A 21,654-nucleotide genomic window follows, 5' to 3' on the forward strand; every position below is an offset into this window, starting at 1 on the left:
GACAACACCGATGTATCGTCATCTTGGTTTTCTCTTCCTTGATCTATGTGAAAATTGAACAACTCGCATGTTAGGTGCCACATAAGAGTTACCTGAACTCATTATCCTCGCCATCGTTGACTGCCCGCATCAAACTTGAAGGAATGTTGCCGTCGCCCTTGAGTCACCTCGAGTCAAATTCACAGTTTTCTCATCCTTTTCGGATAGTCTTCTACAAGTCCCACAGCTATAGCACTCCGCCTCCTTCTGCATCCCATCGCCTGCACTTTGCCATGTTCATCGAACATTACAGAATATACGGCCATGTGCTCTCTAAGCCTTTGACAATCCAGACTTTTTGAAAATACACTTTCTCAGATTCCCCATGGCCGACTCTTGTCCATCACCATCCCGATAGACTCAGTCACCAACTTGAACCTGGTACTCGCCAACATTGCTTCAGCACCCCTGCACACATGTTAAACCATTGTCTGACCGCATATGCCCTGGTCTGTTGCCGTGTCCCGTGCTTAGCGCACACCTCGCCGCTATTACCGCGTCGAGCATGCGCAATCTTGGCCAAGATCTACCGGGTAGCTAACCCACACCATCTCGGATCCCACTGCAGATCCATCAGTCATACCCGACCGATGCTGAGTTCCATGCCTCCTTCCAGACCCTGAGCTCCAGCCTGTATCCACATGCCTCTCGCCTTCCCCGCTGATATAAGCTCCGACTCTCCGCTAGCTTACGCCGTAGCCTCCCCATCAGCCTGAGTGGAATCTTCCGTGAGACCCCAACTCCCCTTCAACATGACTCCTTGGTAGATGACCAGTCCATCCTGCACCCTGCCGACTTCAAGATCTCATGTGCACATCATCTTGAACCAGCCCGCGCACTGCATCTCGAAGCACGCACCCCTCAGGCATGCGCCATGTGTTGCCACGCCACAGAATTCTGACACCATCAGCCCTCACGCTCCTATGTCGTTGTCGCCGATTTCACCGTCCTCTTCTGTTCCGACCGACATCCCTGTCAATCCGCCAAACTATCTAGTCTAGCCCAACCGAACTTGTTCGACTGCAACCGAGCTCCACCTTGCGCCGTATCAGCCCAACACCAAGTGTATTGCTCGACGCCTTGTAGACACACGATCCTCACGACTCACTTCAGGCTACTCCAAGCCTTATATGCGCGTCATCCTCACGACTCGCTCCAGGCTACTCCAAGCCTTATATGCGCGTCCTTTTTGGTCGCTTGAAACCACACTGCACGCACCAAACGTCATGTCAAAACTTCTGACAATCCAACACTAGTCTACTCTCCAGAGAAACTCCTGAGATCTCTTCACCTCCGTATACGGTCCCTTTTTCCTTCCCCGCAGAACACCGCGCTTGAAAAATTACGATCCGCAAAGATGAACTTAGGGTCTGTTTGGTTGGATACCTGAAGACCATGCCTGACAAAATGTGCTGCCTGAAAGTAGCCTGTGAATTTATCTTTTTTGGCCTGGCCAGGCACACAACAAAATTGTTGTTTGGTTGACATCTTTTGCCTGAGCAAAAACTAGTAGAGAATAGTGAAGTAGTCAGCTCAGGCACACTCCGTTTATAGAAGCCAGAGCTCAGGCGCACGAATTTGATGGCCTGAATCAAGCAGCTGCCAGGTCAGCAAGCAAACAGCTCACATGCAGTTCTTAGGAAGAGTCCCGGCCAGACATATTTGCATCAGGGTAGTAACCAAACATGCTCTTGATCTCCAGCCGTCTCTGGTCTGCACCTGGCTTTTCCGTGTTTTCCGTGGCTCGCCTTTGCTTCACCGAACGCCTTCCTTAGCCTCGAGTTGCCCTGCCCTTGTACTCTTCGTGTCCCGCTCGGACTGCCTCTGCTCTGAAAACTCACGTGCGCCTGCACCAAGCCAACAGCCGGCCTGCCCAAACCAACCTGACATTGGTCCACTCCCGGCCGCTGCATGCAAGCAAGCAAGCACTTTTCCTTTTCTTTGAATCCGAGCCCAACACTAGTACGATTTGGCAATCCCGCTGCTACTCCACGTCCACCTACTTGAATAGAAACCAAATAGGCCTCTGTACCATCACGTGGCCTAGCCTAATGCATGCAGAATTTTGCTTCCTTTCTGAAATCGATTAGTACTGCCCCGTCGACTGCGTCCTGTGCGCTGCAGCTCTCCTGTCCGCACGCACGCCCTTGCACCCGCTCCGGCTGCCTGCTCGCTCGCGCGCGCCGCTGCCGCGACCGATTTCCGTCGCACGCGTTGCGCTTGGCCTGATACCGAGCCTCTCTGAGAGTCGAACTCTTGCAGATCCAATCCTCTCACTCGTACAAAACAAGCCATACGCGACCTATCAGTGTGACGGATTTTCAAAACCCGCCACTGATGACCCCATCAATGACGTATCAAAAAAACCCGTCATTAACGACTTCCTCGTGAAATCTGAAAAACCCAAAAAACCATCCATCAGTGACGGTTCTTCTAAAACCCACCACTAATGACCCCTATCAGTGGCATTGCTATCAGTGGCAGTTTTCCTTCCAAAACCCGCCACTGATGACCCTCTTATCAGTGGCGGGTTCCAGCTAAACCCGCCACTGATGGCTCTCCGAGGAACCGCTGAAAATTGAAAAATCATAACTAATTCATAAAAGATTAGAAAAATGTGTTTCTTTTTGCAGAAGTTAGATCTTGCCATTCCAAACAATATTCCCAATTAATCTTTCAACCTTATGTTGTGAAGAAAGTACAATTTTTATGGTTGAAAATGACACCTATCCAATTGTCACAAAGCAGACTATATTTCATTGCTATTTTCCAAAGTTTTTGAATTTTTCCCATTTAAACGATTTTCTATCTATTTTCCAAAAAGTTAATTCAAATTTGAACTAAAAGTTTGTGACACTTCATTTCAACATTTCAAAAAAGTCTTTCACAAAATAGTCTATCGAGTGTGAGGCTTTAAAGCCAAATGACCAAACTTTGGCTATTTCAATAACATATTTCATTGTAATGTATTCATTTTATGCACATATGTACATCTTGTCATGCCGATCAATATTGCTAAAGAAATCAACAAATTCTTGTACTCCTTCCGTCCAACAAAAGATGTCTCAACTTTGACTAAATTTGAATGCATCAATACAGTAAGTCATGTCTAGGTACATCCAAATTTGGACAAACTTAAAACATTTTGTGTTAGACGGAGGGAGTATTAAAAATATGTTTTTTCATTTTCTAAGCACTGTACAAATAGTGAACCATCAGTGACGGTTTTGTAATTTTACCCGCCACTGATAGGCCCCAGTAAGAAAAAGCACAATCCTTGTACTCATTCCTGATTGGCTGAGAGGTGAAGACATGGATCGATGAGTTGGCAAATTGCCTTTCTCTCCCTTTTCTCCACCTCCCCCTCGTGGCCTCATCTCTCTGTCTCTCTCTCTTCCCATCTCCTCCCCTCCCGTGAGTCTCCCATGTGCTGGACCTTTCTTCCTCCTCTCATCTCCCTTCTCCCTGCTCCTATCATCTCCACCGACGGGACTCCGGCCACTTCTCCTCCTCGGACCTGCTGCTGGACCACGGCCCTTTCTGCTCCGCCGCCCCGGATCTGGCCGCCGCGGGTCCGGTCGCCGCAGCCCCTCGTAGGTTCTCTCTCTCTTTTTCTCTCTTTGTTTTTCTTTGTAACTAGCTCCTTTGTTTCTCTCTCTCCTGCAGGCAGACGCGGAGCGACAGAGGACGAGAGCGAGAGCACGCGGATCAGGGCGGCGCACCTCCAGTTCCGGCCGTCGCCGCCGTGATGGAGGGCGCGGTCTCCACCTCCGCGTGGGCTTCTTCCCCGACGCCGACAAGATCAGATCCCCTGATGCCGCGCTCGTCCTTTCCCATCCTCTTCCCCATTCTTTTGCTCTGCCTTTGTGCCGCCGTTTCGAGCCCCGCCGGCGAGCCGCTGATTCCGGCCGGCATTCCGGCCTGATTTTTTTTTAAATCATGAAATACCTATCAGTGTCGGTTGGATGGAAGCCCGCCATTGATGGGGTAGCTCATCGATGGCGGGTTCTGGACACGCCACTGATGGATACTCCATCAGTGGCGTGAAGCCAGTGGCGGCACAACCACACGCCACTGATGGCTTATTTCGTCCGACACTGGTAGCATCTTTTGTGGTAGTGCCTGTTTCAACAGCCACTGTGTCGGCCCGATCAACATGTTTTGTTGATCCTTGACGACTGCACCCCATCAAACGGTCTAGGCCGTCTCCTGAAGTGTCCGACATCACCGATCGAATTTCCGATTGACGCCATGCTTCACCTTGCGCCGAATCGGAGGTTCCCGGCACCCGTCGAACATGATGCTCGCACCTCCAACAAGATCTTCCGCATCCCCTCAACCTCGCTCTAATACCACTTGTTACGAAATCTGACGGATGCACGATCAAGGATGACACCGAGGCATGATATTTGTTAACGAGGTTCGGCGAAAGTCTACATTCCCAAGGCATGACAACGGGCGCTCCTCCCCCATAATACCGCAACACCAGCCACCCTGGGCGCCGGCACAAGCCGCCGGCTCCCCCTGCGAGCCTATTGCTATTATGTTGTCATAGTCTCTTTGGGCTACCCCACGGTGCCTTCATATATTAGGCCCGGGTTACATGTGTTCGACTCCAACACCTAACCCTCTGCTAATTCCAAGTCCAACTGTAACCCTACTCGTACACATATTCGACACATATCTCAACAAGTTACTTGAGCACGTCTGCCAATCGACCGATTTCACGCTCACGCCTGGCATCGGCAGCAGGAGGACGAGCATCCTTTCTCGCTTGCTTCGACGAGCCCCCGGTGCATGGGCAGACCCACGATAGTAATTGAGATCTCGCAAAAAAAAAGGATAGTAATTGAGAGGGGGCAAAATTGTATGCATTTGAAAATATACACCAAAATTAGTTGAGTGAGGGCAAATGTTTAGGCTCAAGAGGGGACAATCTCAGTTTAGCACGAACATAATACAAGAAGACTAAAAATTTGAGTAGGCTCCCACACCACTCAACTTGGGTCCGCCCATGCCCCGGTGGGACTTGGTTACGTCCTGGGCAGCGACGGAGTCGTTGTTGAAGTCCACGGTAGCGACCATCTAAGGTTCTGCTTGATTTGTGGATCAACATGACAGATTACTCCACGATTCGCCCAAACAAGAAGTGCAATATGCAACTCTCGTATATATGCTGCATGAAAGTTCAGCTAGTTAAAATAACAACGACATGATGGTAGAAGTAAATCGACAATCCTGAGACGGTTAATAGTGAAGATGACTTCATATTCGTAGGATTTCCGCAAATAAATCTGCACCGCTACATAGCTGAATCTAGTGTCGTAGATAAGGTGTGTATTTTCAGTAAGTTTAGGTATGGCTGCAGGGTCTTCAAAATGCCGCCCCCTCGAGTTGCACCATGCCCTCGATTAGGTCTTGCTTGGCACTGTTGTATTTTTCAGTCTAAAAGAATTGGTGTTCACCTAATACTCTCAAAAACCACTTCCACCCCAAAAATAAGATGTTTTGTGGGGAAAAACTAAGGATATCTTTTCTAATCACTCCCTACCAAACAAGCATTTAAGTTTTCCGATGTTTTCAATTCGGAGTGGATATCATACCCTAAAAACACTAGAATATCACTAGTGTCAAAACAAGCTCTTAGGAATACTACTGTGGAGGGAAGATAGAAATACTGGTGCAGTGATTAATTTGATCCAAGAAACAAGAAGGGGACGATGCTAGAGCTTTGTGCAAGTTCAATGGTTTATACGTTTTACATAAGAGATAATGGTGGGGGTAGCATAATGTGGAGCTAAATTCTTACGATGAATGGGCCATTGCGCCACTGCCAGCTTGTTCACCGAATAATGTGTATAATGCGTCGATGCTGGATTGATTCGGTAACCGATGTGCTTTTAAGTTGACTAACACGTGGAATATGTGTTGCATATTTTTAGTCTAGTCAGATTACTCATAGCGTCGAGCCGGAAGACAATGAGTAATCTGGCTAGCCGGGGAAATCGATAAATCACAACGACACGACGCAAATGTCCCCCTTGCCAACGATCAAACGATCTGAGCTCCGCATCTCAGGCAACGCAAATGCGCGATATCCTTTTTCTGACAGGGGCATCGCAATATCGATTCTTCAGATGACATCGACTCGCTGAAAAGCGGAAAAGATGTGATAATGTGATATGGTACGACCAACGCAGGAAATGTCTACACAGCACGGACAGGTCGGTTTGGATAGGAAGTGAGATCAAAGGCCCCACATGACAGCAAGGGTAACAAAATGCGCTAAACTTTTTGTACGCACGCACACAATCCCCTCCAGGCTCTAGAAGTCTAGAGACAAGGAAATAGTACACGCAGCGGAAGGCAAATCTCCCCCTTTCCTTTTTGTTGGCTTTTCTTGCTTCTCCGGTAATGACTTGCCAGTTTTGACGAGGCGTTCGATCGAATGGCCTCGTCCTCCTCCTCCGGCCGTCGCCTCGCCGGAACCCTAACCGCGCGACCGGGCGCCGCGTCTCTGATCCCAGGTCTCCCGGACGACGTGGCAGCCGTCATCCTCTGCCTGCTCACGTTCCCCGACCAGTCCCGCCTCCGCGCCACCTCCCGCGCGTGGCGGCTCCTCCTCTCCGCCGCGACGCTTCTCCCGCTCCGCCGCAGCCTCCGCCTCCCTTCCCGTCAGCTCCTATGCCTCTTCCCCACCGACCCGTCGCTCGCCTCTCCGGTCCTGCTCGACCCCACCGCCCCCACCGCCTGGTGGCCCCTCCCGCCGATCCCCTGCTCGCCGCAGCTCTACGGCCTCGCCAATTTCGCTGCGATCGCTGTCGGAAGCCACCTCTACGTCCTCGGCGGTTCTCGCTTCGACGCCCGGAGTTATCCCCTTGGCCACCCCTCACCCTCCGCCGATGCCTACCGCCTCGACCTCGCTCTCTCCCACCACCGCTGGGAGCGCCTCCCCGACATGCACGTCCCACGCGGGAGCTTTGCCTGTGCCCCGGCGCCCGGCGGTGGGGTCATCGTCGCTGGCGGTGGGTCCAGACACCCCACGCTCCCGTCCAACGGCAGCCGCACCAGCAGCACCGAGTTGTATGACGCTGCCACCAGTGCGTGGCTCATCGCTGCACCGATGCTCCGGGAGAGGGCAGGGTGCGTGGGATTCATGGTGCACGGGGCTGGAGAAGGGAGGGAGGATGAGTTCTGGGTGATGGGTGGGTACGACGGGTATACCACAGTGGGGGGAGTGGTGCCAAATGATGTGTACTGCCGGGATGCGGTGGCGCTCGGAATGTGGAGCAGGAAGTGGAGGGAGATCGGAGAAATGTGGGTGGAAGGGGAGAGACGGCGACTCGGGCCTGTGGCGGCCATTTCTGCGGAGGATGGAAAGGTTACGGACTTGTTCATGCTCGATGGTCACGATGTCTTCAGGTTAGGCAAATTGTCTCTGATTTACTTGTAATTGCACAATTTTTATACATCCCCTCTTTGCCTTGCTTCAGTTTAGCAGTTTAATTTACGTGATTGAATTGTGCAGTTTGAATTATTAGTGGTCAATTTAGCATCCTTTTTCTATGTAGTAGTTCCATAGTATTCCTAGTAGAAATGTTCCTAATCGGTTGTAGTGCTTAAATTTACTACTCCCTCCGGCCAGAATTGTACTTGTCGAAATATTACATGTATCTAGACGCTTTTTACACATAGATACATCCATATTTGGGCAAATTTGAGACAAGTAATACCGGTCGGAGGGAGTAGTTTAATCTTGTGTGGTTCATCATTACTGAAGAGTTTGAGAAGATAGCGGTCATCAGTCAACCTTTATCTTCCACTTAGCCGTGTGTAATTAGCTTATTTTGTAAGATGTACATGTGGGGAAATTAAGGAATAATATGAAGCAGCTTTTCTCTTTAGTTTGTTCAGTTTCGTTGCGCTGTATCTCTTTGTGCTGAGTATGTGATGGGTTTAATGACGTCGGTACCATATCCATGTCTGACAGACTAGTGCTTCCACATAAAAATCAAGAGATTAGTTTGTTAGATGTTTTTCTACCTCCCTGTTGTGCTTACAGTGACTTGTTCTTACATTGACAACCATTGTATTTTACTCTCGTTTTGCATTATGGGACAACATTTTAGGAGAACAATCCTATATTCAATTTATTTAACTCTTGTCATCTTCATTTCAATGAAACTTAGATCCTTCGGTAGAAACTACATGGACACTATCCTCTTGCTTGATTTTAAGCCAACCTAAATGATGTTCTTACTTGATGTATTGGAAAAGCAGCAAATATTGACCTTGATAAGTTTTCATCATCCTATGCCTATCTTTTTTTTTTGCGGGTAAATCATCCTATGCCTACGAAGAAAGTTGTTAAGGTGTAAGAAGTTTTCGGAAGATGGATATTTACTTTTTTGTTTGCATTTGTTTACTTTTTCCTATGAGGAAATTCTTCTGACCTGGGCTCTTTCGACTGAAGCGCTCTTGATTCAGCAGCTACATTTATTTGAGCTCTTTACTAGCTGATATGAGATCCTCTCCATGCATAGCAGTTACATAACTATATGCCATTTGGCCCATTTACAAAAGTTGATGTATATCTAGAAATGAAAGTTGCTTGAACCTCCTGCAAGGCTGTAACCAAAATTTTCATCTGTAATTTACAGGTTTCAGTGTACAATTACTATTATTAAATTTGAAACGGTAGCACTATTTTTTCAGAAAATTTTACTTTTTGTTTTTTTATTTGGCCCTTCATTTATGAACTGTTGCCCACTTCATTAATTTGACCACCGAAATTGCAAACCTTGTGTGCAGTGAGCTAAAAAATTATTCAGATTTAGAATCTTGTGAAGTGCCAGCCTTACTTGTACACTAAGGTGGCATCAGATGATTGTCCTGTTACCAGATAACATAGCCTTGTCCGGTGGAGTTCAAAATGGTATGAGTAGAAATTTCCATTGGGAACCACCTGGTAGCATCTTGCCTTAACATGACATGTTTGATGTATGGTTTACTTTATGCAGTTATTGCCTTTGGGGCTTGCTGTCATGGTTTGTAGATACTTCACCGTCAGAACTGGACATCAGGTCCGGCGAGTTGCTGTAATCGGCAATTAGAGGGATAATCACGGTAGATGAGAGTATTGGGGGGAGATGATTGTTATTATTGCTTGAACCAAAAGATTACAGTACCAACTAGTTATACACTACAGCTGTTTGATCCCCTTGTACTCTAAACAGATACGTACTCACCCTCCTGACATGGTACACTCCAGTTGAACTTCAGTCCAATCTGAGCTCCCAAGTCCCAACCCTCTGCTTTAATACTTCTTTCTGCGTCAACTCCCTCTGAGTGGCTCCTATGCTACTGCCGGCCTCAGTACAAGTCGGCAGTGGCCATGAAAATGGATTAAAATGCTTTAGATAAATGAAATCATCCCATTCTGTAACCCATGTTCACTGTTCTTCTTTTTTTATGTTTGTTTGGACATCGTGTCTGTTCAAATACTTGTGGGTCCTGCAGATGTTATGTGGAGCCTAAACAGCAGGCCCACAAGGGGGACCACACACCAGCAGGAGATGCGCCACAAGCATTGGCCAAGTCGTGATCTTGCATGGCTCAGCCTCAATTCGTATCAGGCTCAGTCCAGCCTAGTTGATGTACTACACCCGGCTATTCCATAGGCTACTCAGCATGCCCCTTCTTAATTAAATGAGTCATACTTCGTTAGGAATCCTAATTAGGGTTATCTAAAAATGTTGTATCATTTCAAGAGCCCTTGAAATAAAGCTGAGATGCTATATAAACCCGTAGGATGTAATCAAGCAAGAAATTAGAATAATTACTACTTCTATAATACATTTTTTCCCCTGACCTTGTTCCTAGTGCTATCCATGCTAGCCGCACCCTGCTGTGGCCCAAGTGTGGCCCCTTTGATCCCAATCTAATTCTTTCTTAGAGGCTTTGATCCCAGAAATCAACAATAACAGCAGACATAGCGTAAGGACAAAAAAAGAATCACTGCATTAGTTTGTGCACAGCATAGCTTCTCATATACGGAAATGACTACCAGCTCCGCTAATTTAATAATGTTTTCCCCCAAATGATAAGTGTTTCATATCATGTGTGCTGAACTGCTAGCTAATATTTTCCACTTCCATAGCATCAGCGAACAATTTGTAAGGAATATTTGGTTATTCTAAAGATCTGATGTGATATTGTAAACATGTGTTTTATGGAAAATAGTTCAATTCAAACCATGTAAATCCGTTCTAAGAACTCAAATCAGTGCAAGCAAGCATAGTTTATACTAGTAGTAGTAGACTGCACACTTTGTTGTGGGCATGTTTAAATTATGTGTTTGAACAATTTATGTAGTATAGATATGTATTTGGTGTTCTCAAATGCATTAATCATTACTTAGAAAAATGGAAGCCAAATTTACTTAGTTGTGGCATTCACCTACATTAATTACACAGTTTTGCTATTTCTATGCTGCTCAAGAATTTGATATCCTAAATTTACCAAGTTGCACATTGTTTAACTCTGAAGTTGCACAATTTCTAAAATGTCCAACTACCTTTTTTGTGTTTGATATAGAATCAACATTCAGGAGACATCAAAATTAGAAGTTCTTAGTCAACTTAAAAGTAGACAGTAATAAGCTACTTTTATAGTGCTGTCATTTTTCACCGCAAAATTAGTAGCCGTAGACTTATTGTCATACAAGGTGTATGAACGTACAATATATGATTGTTTTAGAATGTGAACCGACTAATCTTTTTTCTTATACGATCATGGTAGCATCTATTTCTGAGGTGAATAAATCTTTTTCTTCTGTCATTGAGATGCGATGATGCATTAGCCCTATACTTACCGCAGATGGGAAATTATAAAATTCTAGATCTGACTACAAATCTTAATTAGCCTGTTTTGATAACCGTAAAAGATACAAGTTAGACAAACCTGATGCTGTAATGCTGGCTGGACATTACCTTACTTGATTGTAGCCTAGAAGGCAGCAGCTCCGGTCATGATGAGTTTGATCACCACAACATATAGGCTATAGCACAAGCTTGCCACCGAAGAAGCCGTGCGCTATGACATTAGACCACCTCCTGTGCTATGTTTGGAAAGGCTTCAAACGAATGTTGTGAATCAGCGGCAGATGATGAAACTTTTGGTGAAGGGCCAGGGGTAGTTGCCATGCGCACGACAGTTGTTGGCTTGACACAGTGTCCGGCCATAGTAAAATGTGCTGCGGATTATATAATCCAAGAGCTCACATTTATGCTTGATTTCAGTCTAATGGTTACTATTTAAGGGTGATGTGGCTTAACGTGGATGCTGCATTAGGAGCCAATTTTAGGATACAGAAGGATGCTTAATATGGAAATAATGTAAGAGTTGATCTCCGTCATGTTTCGATCTCCTCTAGAGAGTACCGCTTGTGTAGTTGTGTTTGATAGATTCGGATAGATCTCCCACTAAGCTGTGTCAGAATTTTATTTTTTCTTATGAGTTACCCTGCCAGCATTGTAGCTGGAGTTGCAATTTTTTTGTGGCCAGTAACTAATTGGATAAATTTGCCTCGTTTATGCGTATGCTTGCCAGATGCATATACATATATGGTTGCACTTGTCTTGTTGGCGCACGTGTTTATGGTTCAATGGTTGTACGTGTCCTTAACTCCTTATAGAGGTAGATTAGATGACTTCCTAATCTCCTTATGCACGTAGCTAGATTATGTTACGTATCGGTGTCCAGGTAAGCGACTTACCTACATGACTGGTTTTATGTGACTACGGCTGAATGTATTTTTTTTACCAGACCTCTAAATCTGAACCATAATAATCCAGATTGATGGAGAAGATTTAACTCAATGTATCAAATATCTACGTAATTGCAGCTTATGTGGATGAACGTGGTGGCGTCTTTTCCTATTGTTTTAATTAAATAATTGATATTATGGTACTGGCCAAAGCTTTGCGTTTTCTTGGGGAAAAAATGTGTGAAAGCAAGTGACCACAGTTTAGTAGTACAAAATCATGACTGTGGTGTATTTCAGCAAGTGCAATCCAAGGGGAGTGTTATGGGTAATTTTGTTTATTTTGGCAGTCACGAGTGAGCCTTTTTATTGCATTAATCTATGCAAAGTTAGTCTGTATCCAAAGGCTATAGACCTTAACGATATTTTATTCATGGAAGGAAATGCTGAGTTAATGATACGAGAAAATGTACCTTCAAGTATCAGAATCATGTAGCTAATGACTTGTTTGCTGCAGCGCCGCATTTTCTTACTCCCTCCGATCCGTAATAAGAGTCACTGATTTAGTACAACTGTACTAAATCAACGAAACTTATTATGGATCGGAGGGAGTACCTTGTAAATGTCTTGAGGCTCTGAGCTGTTCAGTTCTTATGGACTGTGCTTACATGTTGTGTTAGTAGCAAACGCAAGCTGCAAATGGTAGACTAGTAATTACAAATTCAACCTTTTCTGTAGAGCATGTACTCCCTCCATCTCATATTAAGTGACTTTCTACTACATGTATCTAGACGTTTTTTAGGCATAGATACATTCATATTTGGGCAAATTTGAGTCACTTTATATGGGACGGAGGGAGTTATATATGTCTTATCTGGAATCTATAAGCCATTTTATTTTCTCAAGTTGCATGTATGTTACGTATTTATATCAGCCACTCATACTAATGAATTCTGAACGCTGTTTCGTGCAGGTATGACTTTGGTTCAAACAGGTGGTTGAAGGAGGCAAGCTTGAGGAGAAAGATCCCATATGCTGAGTTTTGTGGTTTTGTATCATTGAACGGTGAACTGCATGTGCTTAAATCTGCAAAAGTTCCTGCTGAAATCTCTTATCCACGGAGGCAGTTGAAGACAAGGCTGGCTTTGGAGTTTCAGGTGTACAACCCTGTGGCCAGGAAATGGAGGGTGTTCACCACATATCCCCCTGTCGGTGTACCCTTTGATTTCAGAACTGCAACTCTTTGTACAGTTGAGTTGTAGAACTGCTGATGCTCACCATTTACTATATAGATTCAGATAGCGGGTCGAATATCGATTGCAAATTTAGATGTAAATGTCAACAACTTGTAATGATGTCAGCGAATACCGAGTACTTTGCATTGTTGGGTACCCATTTGTACAAATAACACCGAACGGTGCATTCCAAGTCAGACTGTGATTCTGTATATTGGTGAAATCTGCCGTAATCCTTCTGTATATGGTTTCTGGTCGTGACATCCTAATATTCTTTATTGATTTTGGAAACACCTATTTTTGTCAGATAATGGTTTATGAGTTCCTGTCAAAGAAAGATTAATCTTCAGTTGATCAGTTCAAAATAGTCAATAGTCAAGTTTTCGTTGTTTAGAATGTCTGGAGTTAACTTGGTACTCACTCCATCCCATTATATTGGGCGTATTTCATTTGCTTTGACCGATAATTAGTTTGCTAATGTGCAATTTAAGCGACCTAAATTTGTATCATTGAATTCCTATACAAAGTACTTGTTTACGGTCACGATTTGAATCACATAGCTATGTAAGTAGAGTAATTTTTAGTCAAAAGCATAGTCAAAGCAAATGAAACAACAATCGTGCTACAGTAGATCAGAGGGAGTAATTTCCAATATTATTTCGTATTTGCTAGGGAACAGTCGCCCGAGAAATTTGTTTCCTCAGCCGAAACGAGCTAGATATGTATGTAACCAACCGAATTAAATCAACTACGGATAGTTGGTGTGGTGGTCTGAGAGTATATTTGGTTCGTCCTAGGTTTGAACCTCACCTCGGCCATGTTCTTGTTGCTTTTTATTTATTTTTGGTTTCTAATTTATAACTCGTTTAGTTTTTGTTTTTAATTTTTATTTCTCTTTTTTTCAACTTTATATATGTGCAATAACACAAAATAGCAGTATAAGATAATATGTACATTTATTTTATTTTCTTGTGTCCTGAATTTTTTTGACGAGTTGCATATTCCAAAAAACATACCGGCAAAAACATTATCAGCTCGTTTGGCATCCAGGAATTGGGCCGAGAATCGTGAAATTCATTTCGCAATTCCGGACCAAACAAGTTTGGCAGCCACGGAATTGGGCCTTGGAATTCAATCACCGATTACAGGGAATCCTGCGATACCTAAATCCAATTCCCCTCTCGAGGCCGTCATTCTTCCGGATTTCACGTTGCTCTCTCCCCCGACCCAGCTCCTTCCTCTCCCCCGACCGTTCTCCTCACCCTCCCTGCCACCGCCATGGTGCTCGTCCTCCCCGCCGCCGGTGACCCTTGCTGCTGCCAGTGAGTGGAATCATCTCCGCCCCCTTTCCCGCCTCCCGCCTCCCTACTCGTCCAGTCCTCTTCTCCATACATCCCTTCCCCCTCGAGCTCCTATTGCCGCCTGCTTGATTCCGTCCCGCCTCCAGTGATCTCCGTTGTGGATCTAACCTCATCCGTAGGTAAGTCTCCTCCTCCACCTCTCCTCTCCTCCAATGCCTCTGTATCTCTTATTCATCTCAGAACCCTAACCCTAATCAACCACGCATGCAGCCGCAAGTCGGGGTCCTCCCCTTTGATCAACCTGCAACTACGGCGACGCGCAAGGCAACCTCCAGGGCGAAGGCAAGGCGACTTCCTCTTTGCTGGCCATGTCCTTCGACGTTCCCTCCTGTAAGTTCTCCTCTTTGTTTGTGAGGTGTCAGTGAGATTTTTTTTCTTTTTTTGGTAACAAATTCTTGCATTATTGGTGAGTTGAATGGTTCCTTTCTCAAGTATAGATGTGAAACATACAGTTGGTGGATGAGTTTGTCTCACCAAATTTAGAAAACTGATGGCACAACAGACTTGTGATTTTTTTTTCTTGTTATTCCAGTGGAATTTCTCACTTATAGCAGTATAGAAGCATCAGTTCTAAACTCTAGATCAGCCAACCTATTTATACACACAAGCCAACATGATAGTGGCTACGTTCTTCTTCCTCCTTAGGTTGTTCTTCTTTAGTTTTTGTGTGGATTGAGCAAAGATGAGCCATGGAATGACTTATGGCAGATGATGGTTCGTGTTAGTTCTCTTTGTTTAATTAGATCCAACATTCGTATGTTTTGTGTTAATTTGATATGGTCATTTTTGAGGCATCTTTATATGTTTTTTTTTTGTTTCTACTTCATGGCCGTAATATCTAATTAGCTAGTTGCTCATAACTTTTTCTCTGTCCGTTATAGTACTGGAATTCTTATGCATCTACTAGTAAAATCAACATGCTGAATGGCTATTTCCTTGTGTTGGCATACCAAACATGGTCATGCATTGATCTGTGTGGCAAAGAGCTCATCTCAGATTGCGCATACTTGATGTTTTGCAGAATCCTCCACCCCCAATCAGAGTAGGTGAGGGGGAACCTGCACCATCCTGGAGTCCTGTTCCTGACCCTTATAATCTAAAGAGTGAAAGTCAACAAGGTGAGCACCTATCCTGTACTGAAAGCTGATTGCATCTCCTATTTTGTAGTACTAGCTAGTCGATTGCATGCTAGGCTATTTTTTTATTTCTGTATTCTTTATAGGTATTGTAGATGGCAGATCTATCTGTAGAGCTGTATCATGAGAGGAGGAAAAAAAGGAAAAGGGCAGCAGCCGGGTTCTTTGTTTCTGTAGCCGCAATGGCTCAACATATCTATTGTAGAAGAAGAATTGTAGAGCTTGGAGACTTCAGTGAGGACGAGGCTGATATTAGATATAGGAAATATATGCTTAGAAACATCTATGAGGGTCCTAATCAATATTGTTACGATACTCTACGGTTGACCAAACGATACTTCTCTGACTTATGTGCATTCTTGCGTGAAAAGGCTGGTTTGAGAGACACCTACTATGTGTCTGTTGAAGAAGACTTAACCATTTTCCTCCTTGTTGTCGGCCATGGCATGAAGTATAGGTTAATCCGTAGCACCTATAGGTGGACACTTGAGACAATTAGTAGACACTTCAATGAAGGAGCTATCCTTTCCCTATCTCGTGAATTCATCAAGTTGCCGGACCCTGCTACTGAACTACCCCAGGACAATGTTTGGAAGTGGTTCCCAGATAGGCTTGGAGCTTTAGATGGCACACATGTCAGGGTCCGTGTTGCAGCTCGCAATCAAGGTAGATATAGGAATAGGAAGCATCAGATAACCACAAATGTGCTGGGTGTTTGTGACCGAAGCATGAAGTTTGTGTATGTATTAGCTGGATATGAAGGTTCAGCATCAGATTCACGAGTGTTGCGAGATGCAATGCTAAGGCAAGATGCTTTTAAAGTTCCAAGTGGTAATTTTATATCTTTGTATGATCTTGCATAACTTCCTAGCTGGTAGACAAAGAGAGATGGATTACATAATGTTAGAGCAAGTGGGCAATGAGATAAACAATGCTGCCATCGAAGACCAAGATGGGCATGATACGATTAGGCATGTTGAGTCAACTACCGTTTGGAACAATTTTAGAGATACCTTAGCTAATCAGATGTGGGTAGATTATCAAGCTAGGAGAGCAAATGCTTGACTTCGATTGATTGTTGTATAGTCTTTTTTTTAATATATACTTGGTATGTTTCATATCTGTCAAATTTAGTTATTCTCTCTCTTTCTTAGTTGCTGCCACTAAATCTCATGATATTCTTGCTATTGTAGGTATGGAGTCTGGGAAAAAGGAGGTAGAGGCTACCTAACTTGGTCGGATTCAATGGACAAAGCTTTGTTGGATGTCTTTGTTGAACATTACAACAAGGTAGATCGTGCTCAGAATCAATGGAAACCTCATGTGTACACAACTGCTGTCAAGAATGTGATAGAGAAGTGTGAAATGAAAATTACGAAGGAGAATATTATATCAAGGAGCAAAACTTTTGACAAGTACCATGCTATCATAAGAAAGATGCTCTCTCAGAGTGGTTTTGGTTGGGACTGGGACAACAACAAGATCTCTGTTGACAGTGATGATGTATGGAATACTTATGTCCAGGTAACATTTCTTCACGATCCATCTTCCCCACATTCAGGGCTAAACCTTCATGAGCTCATATTTTTCAAAATACTGAACCAAATGACATGAAACTTTTCGAGATATCATGATTAGTCATTTATAACTTTGTGGATTTTTTTAGAATTATCTGGAAAGTTAGAAAAAACTGTCAAATTTGGTCAAATCAAGGCTGAACCTTCGAAAGCTCATATTTTTCAAAATACTAAACCAAATGAGCTGAAACTTTCCCAGATCTCATGATTAGTCATTTATAACTTTGTGGATTTTTTTCAGAATTTTCTGGAAAATTTCAAAAAACTGTCAAATTTCGGTCAAATCAGGGCTGAACCTTTGAAAGCTCATATTTTTCAAAATACTGAACCAAATGACATGAAACTTTTCCAGATCTGATGATTAGTCATTTATAACTTTGTGGATTTTTTTAAAGAATTTTCTGGTCAAATATCGGCCAAATTCATGTTTTCATTTTATTTTGACCGCATCATACTTGCAGCAGCATCTCCTTATCATATGCTTCATTTGTTGTTATTTTCAGGCAAACAAAGATGCAGCTTCATATCGACACAAGACTATTAAGTTTTGGAACATGATTAGCTTAGTCTACTCGAAGGATCGTGCTAACGGAGCTGGAGCTAGGACTGCAGCTGAAAGTGCAGCAGAAAGGCTGCGGAGAATGGTAACAACAGCAAGGACACTGACGCTACCTCATCCACTCAAGTCGATGGAGATCGAAAGAAGAAAAGGTATAGATCAGATGACTCTATTGCTTCCATGCTTTGGTGAGAAACTGGACAACTTCATTGCTGCTTTTCAAGCTGATGTGTGCGAGCCCTCTCTAAAACTTGCATCCCCTGAAGAAATCCTAGCTGCTCTTGATGCAATACCAGGATTGGGTGAGGATGATGGGCTAGCAACTTACGATATTCTTGTTTCCAATGACCGCAAGTTCAAGTCCCTTCAAGCCTTGCCTGATGGAATGAAAAAGAAGTGGATCTTGAAGCAAGTCAATCCGTAGGATCTTCCTTGTTGAATCGAAGCAAAGTGTGAGACCCCGAGACTGAATTTATGCAATTTAGCTCCAAATGCTAACTTGCGCATAAATCAAGTCCCAGTGCCTCCCTACGATGATACTTGGTTGTTTGTGAAACTTGATTGTGTTTTGTGAAGTTGTAGCCTCTTCTCTTTCATACCTCACTTGTGAACCAACTACTTTCTATGTATGAGCAAGTTGAGAACTTAACAATCTTGGTAGCCTCTGGAGTTATATGTGAATCTGAATATTGCATTTTGTGTTATGAGTTTAAGTTTATGTGCTGCGACTAAGCATAATAAAGGTCTGAATTTTTAATATTGCAAAGTTCAAGTTGAAAATGGCAGCCAAACAGGGTAAATCATAATACTGGGCTGAATTTTTAATATTACAAAAGTCATGTTGGAAATGGCAGCCAAGCAGGGGATGGAATTCATTTCATTTTATGAATTCATGTGGTAGCTAAACATGATTTTTGAATTTGGAATTCATTTCAACCAAATGAAATCCTGTGGAAAATTTGAATTCATTTCATTTCTACCAAATGTGTGCAAGTGTGCAACTTCATAGGTTGTAAATTTTGAAAGCCAAAATCCGCACATTCGATGATTTTTCACATTTTTAAACTCGTTATTGCACATAATATATCTTTGCATAACTCGATGGATGGCATAATCTTAAGCCCAAAATTTCACATTACCATTTCTTGTGTAATTTTGGAGTGTGTGCTGGACTGACCGTATTTTTAACTCTTTCATGTTTTTTTTGCCAACTACTTAATTTTATTTGATTTGTAATTGTAATTTTTCTAGTTGCGTGCGGGTTTCAACTGCAAATTTTTTAATGTTGCACCCGTATCTTTACTTATTGCATGGGGTTGCAACCGTAATTTTTTCAGTCCTGACTGTAATTTTCTATGTTGCATAGGGTTGCAACAGTAATTTCTCCTTGCACAACAATAATTTTTTCAATTGCACCGTAATTTCTTTAAAAAGGGAGGAAGGAAAAAGGCAACAAAAAGAATAATTATAAAAAATTTAAATGTTGCAAGTGAGATTTGAGGTGCAATTTTAGAACTGGAGATGAAATTTTATGCGCAATTTTAAAATTGCACGTGAAATTTTTATGCGAATTTCTAGATGATTGTTCCCGAACAAATTTGTTATCCTGTTGCATGTTTCTTCCAGTCTCTTGTGTTTTATGCACGTGAAATTTATACGTTATGTACATGATAGCCAGTTCTTGATGGATTAATTCTACATAAGCATGCACAAGATGGCTTAGCGTGGAGTTTTTTTTTCAGTCGTACGTGCATGCTGATTGATTTCCGTCCAAAGCCAGCTGATTGATTTGAAGCAGACGAGCCAATATCAACGTTTAGTTATTTACGCTAGCTAAGGGGTATCGACTGAGATTCTAAAAAGCTCAGTCCCCTGATCTGTAGCCACTCCCATATTATTTCTATTTTTCCTAAATTTCCCTTGGTGCCGTTGTAGATTTGTAGACGAGCCATCATCCCTTTTTAATTCTTCGTGTCTTGTTTTTTCTATCAAGATGAAGCTGCACCTTTATTAAGCAAGTATAGTTGACCGACAAATTTTTGGTCAAAAAAAAAAGTTGATCGAGAAATTTGATCAGACAGACGAACCAAGAAAAACTAAACTAGCGCGTCGCGGTATACGCTTTGACGGCACGCGCGAACGATGTGAAGTCGTCGGAGTCGCGCGGGTCAGCAGGTTCGCGTGGCACGCGCGGCAGCCCGACGGACAGCGTCAGACCGCGAACCGTACGCGCCCCATCTTTCCCGGGAAAAATCTACTTTCAGGCTGTCCTGCGCACTTTGGTGTTAAACCGGCGGACCTCTCTGACCCGTCGGATAGATGTGTAGCGAAGACGACAGCAATGTTTTCTTTTCTTGTTTTCCCGCGAGGATTTTGGAAGCTCCAACAGTCGTAGATGAGACAGGGCTAATCATTCGGCACGGACCTCAACCCGGCTGGCTGGCCAGCCGTTCAAAGCACACAGTAGTGGTACCACAATTCAAAGGCTCGCGCGCCCCCCTGAAGCCCGACGCGACGCCATGATGCCGCCTTGGACCCCGAAGGCCGACGTTGGCCAGCCCAGCCAGCCAGCTCGCCGGCTTAGGGGCTAGAGCAGCAGGCAGACATGAGTCGCTACTGCAGAAAGAATTATCAGTAACGGTCGAAAAACAACATCAGTAACGGTCGGTGCCGTCGTTGCTAACTTCGTGTTACTGATGATGGGTATCATCGGTAACGGTCGCTCCGACCGTAACTGATGTATATATCATCAGTAACGGTCGCGTTGCCACATTAGTGTCGGTGGACCGACACTGATACATTTTCGGTATTTAAAAAAAAATTAAAACCACAGAAAATACATAGAATTGTATATACATCACAGCATATAAAAATACATATAAAGCCGCATCACATCACATCACAGCACATCACATCACATCATTTAAACCATACAAATGTATATAAAGCCGCATCATTTAAAACATATAAAGAATATAAAAGTATCTCACTTCACGACATTGATTACAAAGTGTCAAAATTTCATAAAAGCATAATTATAAGGTGTCAAAATTTCATAGAAGCATATAAAGAATACAAATGTATCTCATTTCAAGTTAGGTCCTAATGTTGTGGGTGAACCCTAGACACCACTTGTTCTACGCGTTCGTAGAAGTCCCCACTAGGCTTGATGACCTCATTGTTGATGAGATGGGCGAACTCTCTTTGAATGCTATACACAACCCATTTAGGTCGGTGTCCCATTGTCATTTGGGGCCACAAGTATTCTTCCATCGCCGCGACTGACCCCTTCCACTCAGGCTTGAACATGCTGGCATTCTCCATAAGAATGTGACAGCAGTAGTAGCCACAGAACACACTGCCGGGCGGCTGTTGCTGGCAAGGGACCTGTGGTTGTGGTAAGGCTCGTCTTTATACCCTTTACCAGCTAGTTTTTCCTTGGTCGCCACTTTCCAGACAGTGTTAATGAGTGATTTGATGGGTTTCCAGAACCTACCTCGAACACTCTTCTTCGGAAGTAGTGAATCAAAGTAGTACACTACGGACCAAGAAAAACAAATGGGTAGTGTGACACAATGGTCTCTGTTTTAAAAAAAAAATTAGTATCTAAGGGTGTATAAGAAAGACTGAATTAGAAAACACAAACGGTTCCATATATATTGAACTTACTCGAAATTAAGGAATAAGAGGGTAAAGTCGTGGTCCGCGTATTTCTTGAGACATGCCACCAAGTATTTAGATGCAAGGGTTCTTGAGGCATCATTTTCTGGCTCAAGACCGATGTCACCGTAGTTGAACATCGCGGGGTCTAGAATGGCTACTTTTTTTACCTCCATTCGCCGCAGTTCTCTTATTTGGTAGGCAGACCACAGCTTTAAGAGGTTGATATCAAACTTTTGGCGGTTGAAGAGGTGGAACAGTTCGTTGAACTCCACGCCAAAGGTGATAGGACGTTCCTGAATGTTGCCGGTTTCTTGGTCAAA

At 43.7% G+C, this 21,654-nt stretch overlaps 1 protein-coding gene across 1 annotated transcript; it reads left to right on the plus strand.

Moving 5' to 3' along the window:
* The first annotated feature begins 6,409 nt into the window (after positions 1-6,409).
* On the plus strand, positions 6,410-13,344 carry LOC100837282 (F-box/kelch-repeat protein OR23). Its single transcript, XM_003572877.4, has 2 exons — positions 6,410-7,461; positions 12,777-13,344. The coding sequence occupies exons 1-2, from the start codon at positions 6,488-6,490 to the stop codon at positions 13,063-13,065; spliced, it is 1,263 nt and encodes a 420-aa protein (XP_003572925.1). The 5' UTR covers positions 6,410-6,487; the 3' UTR covers positions 13,066-13,344.
* Positions 13,345-21,654: the final 8,310 nt, after the last annotated feature.

The sequence above is a fragment of the Brachypodium distachyon genome, chromosome 3 (genome assembly GCF_000005505.3).
Source record: "Brachypodium distachyon strain Bd21 chromosome 3, Brachypodium_distachyon_v3.0, whole genome shotgun sequence".
NCBI lineage: Eukaryota > Viridiplantae > Streptophyta > Magnoliopsida > Poales > Poaceae > Brachypodium > Brachypodium distachyon.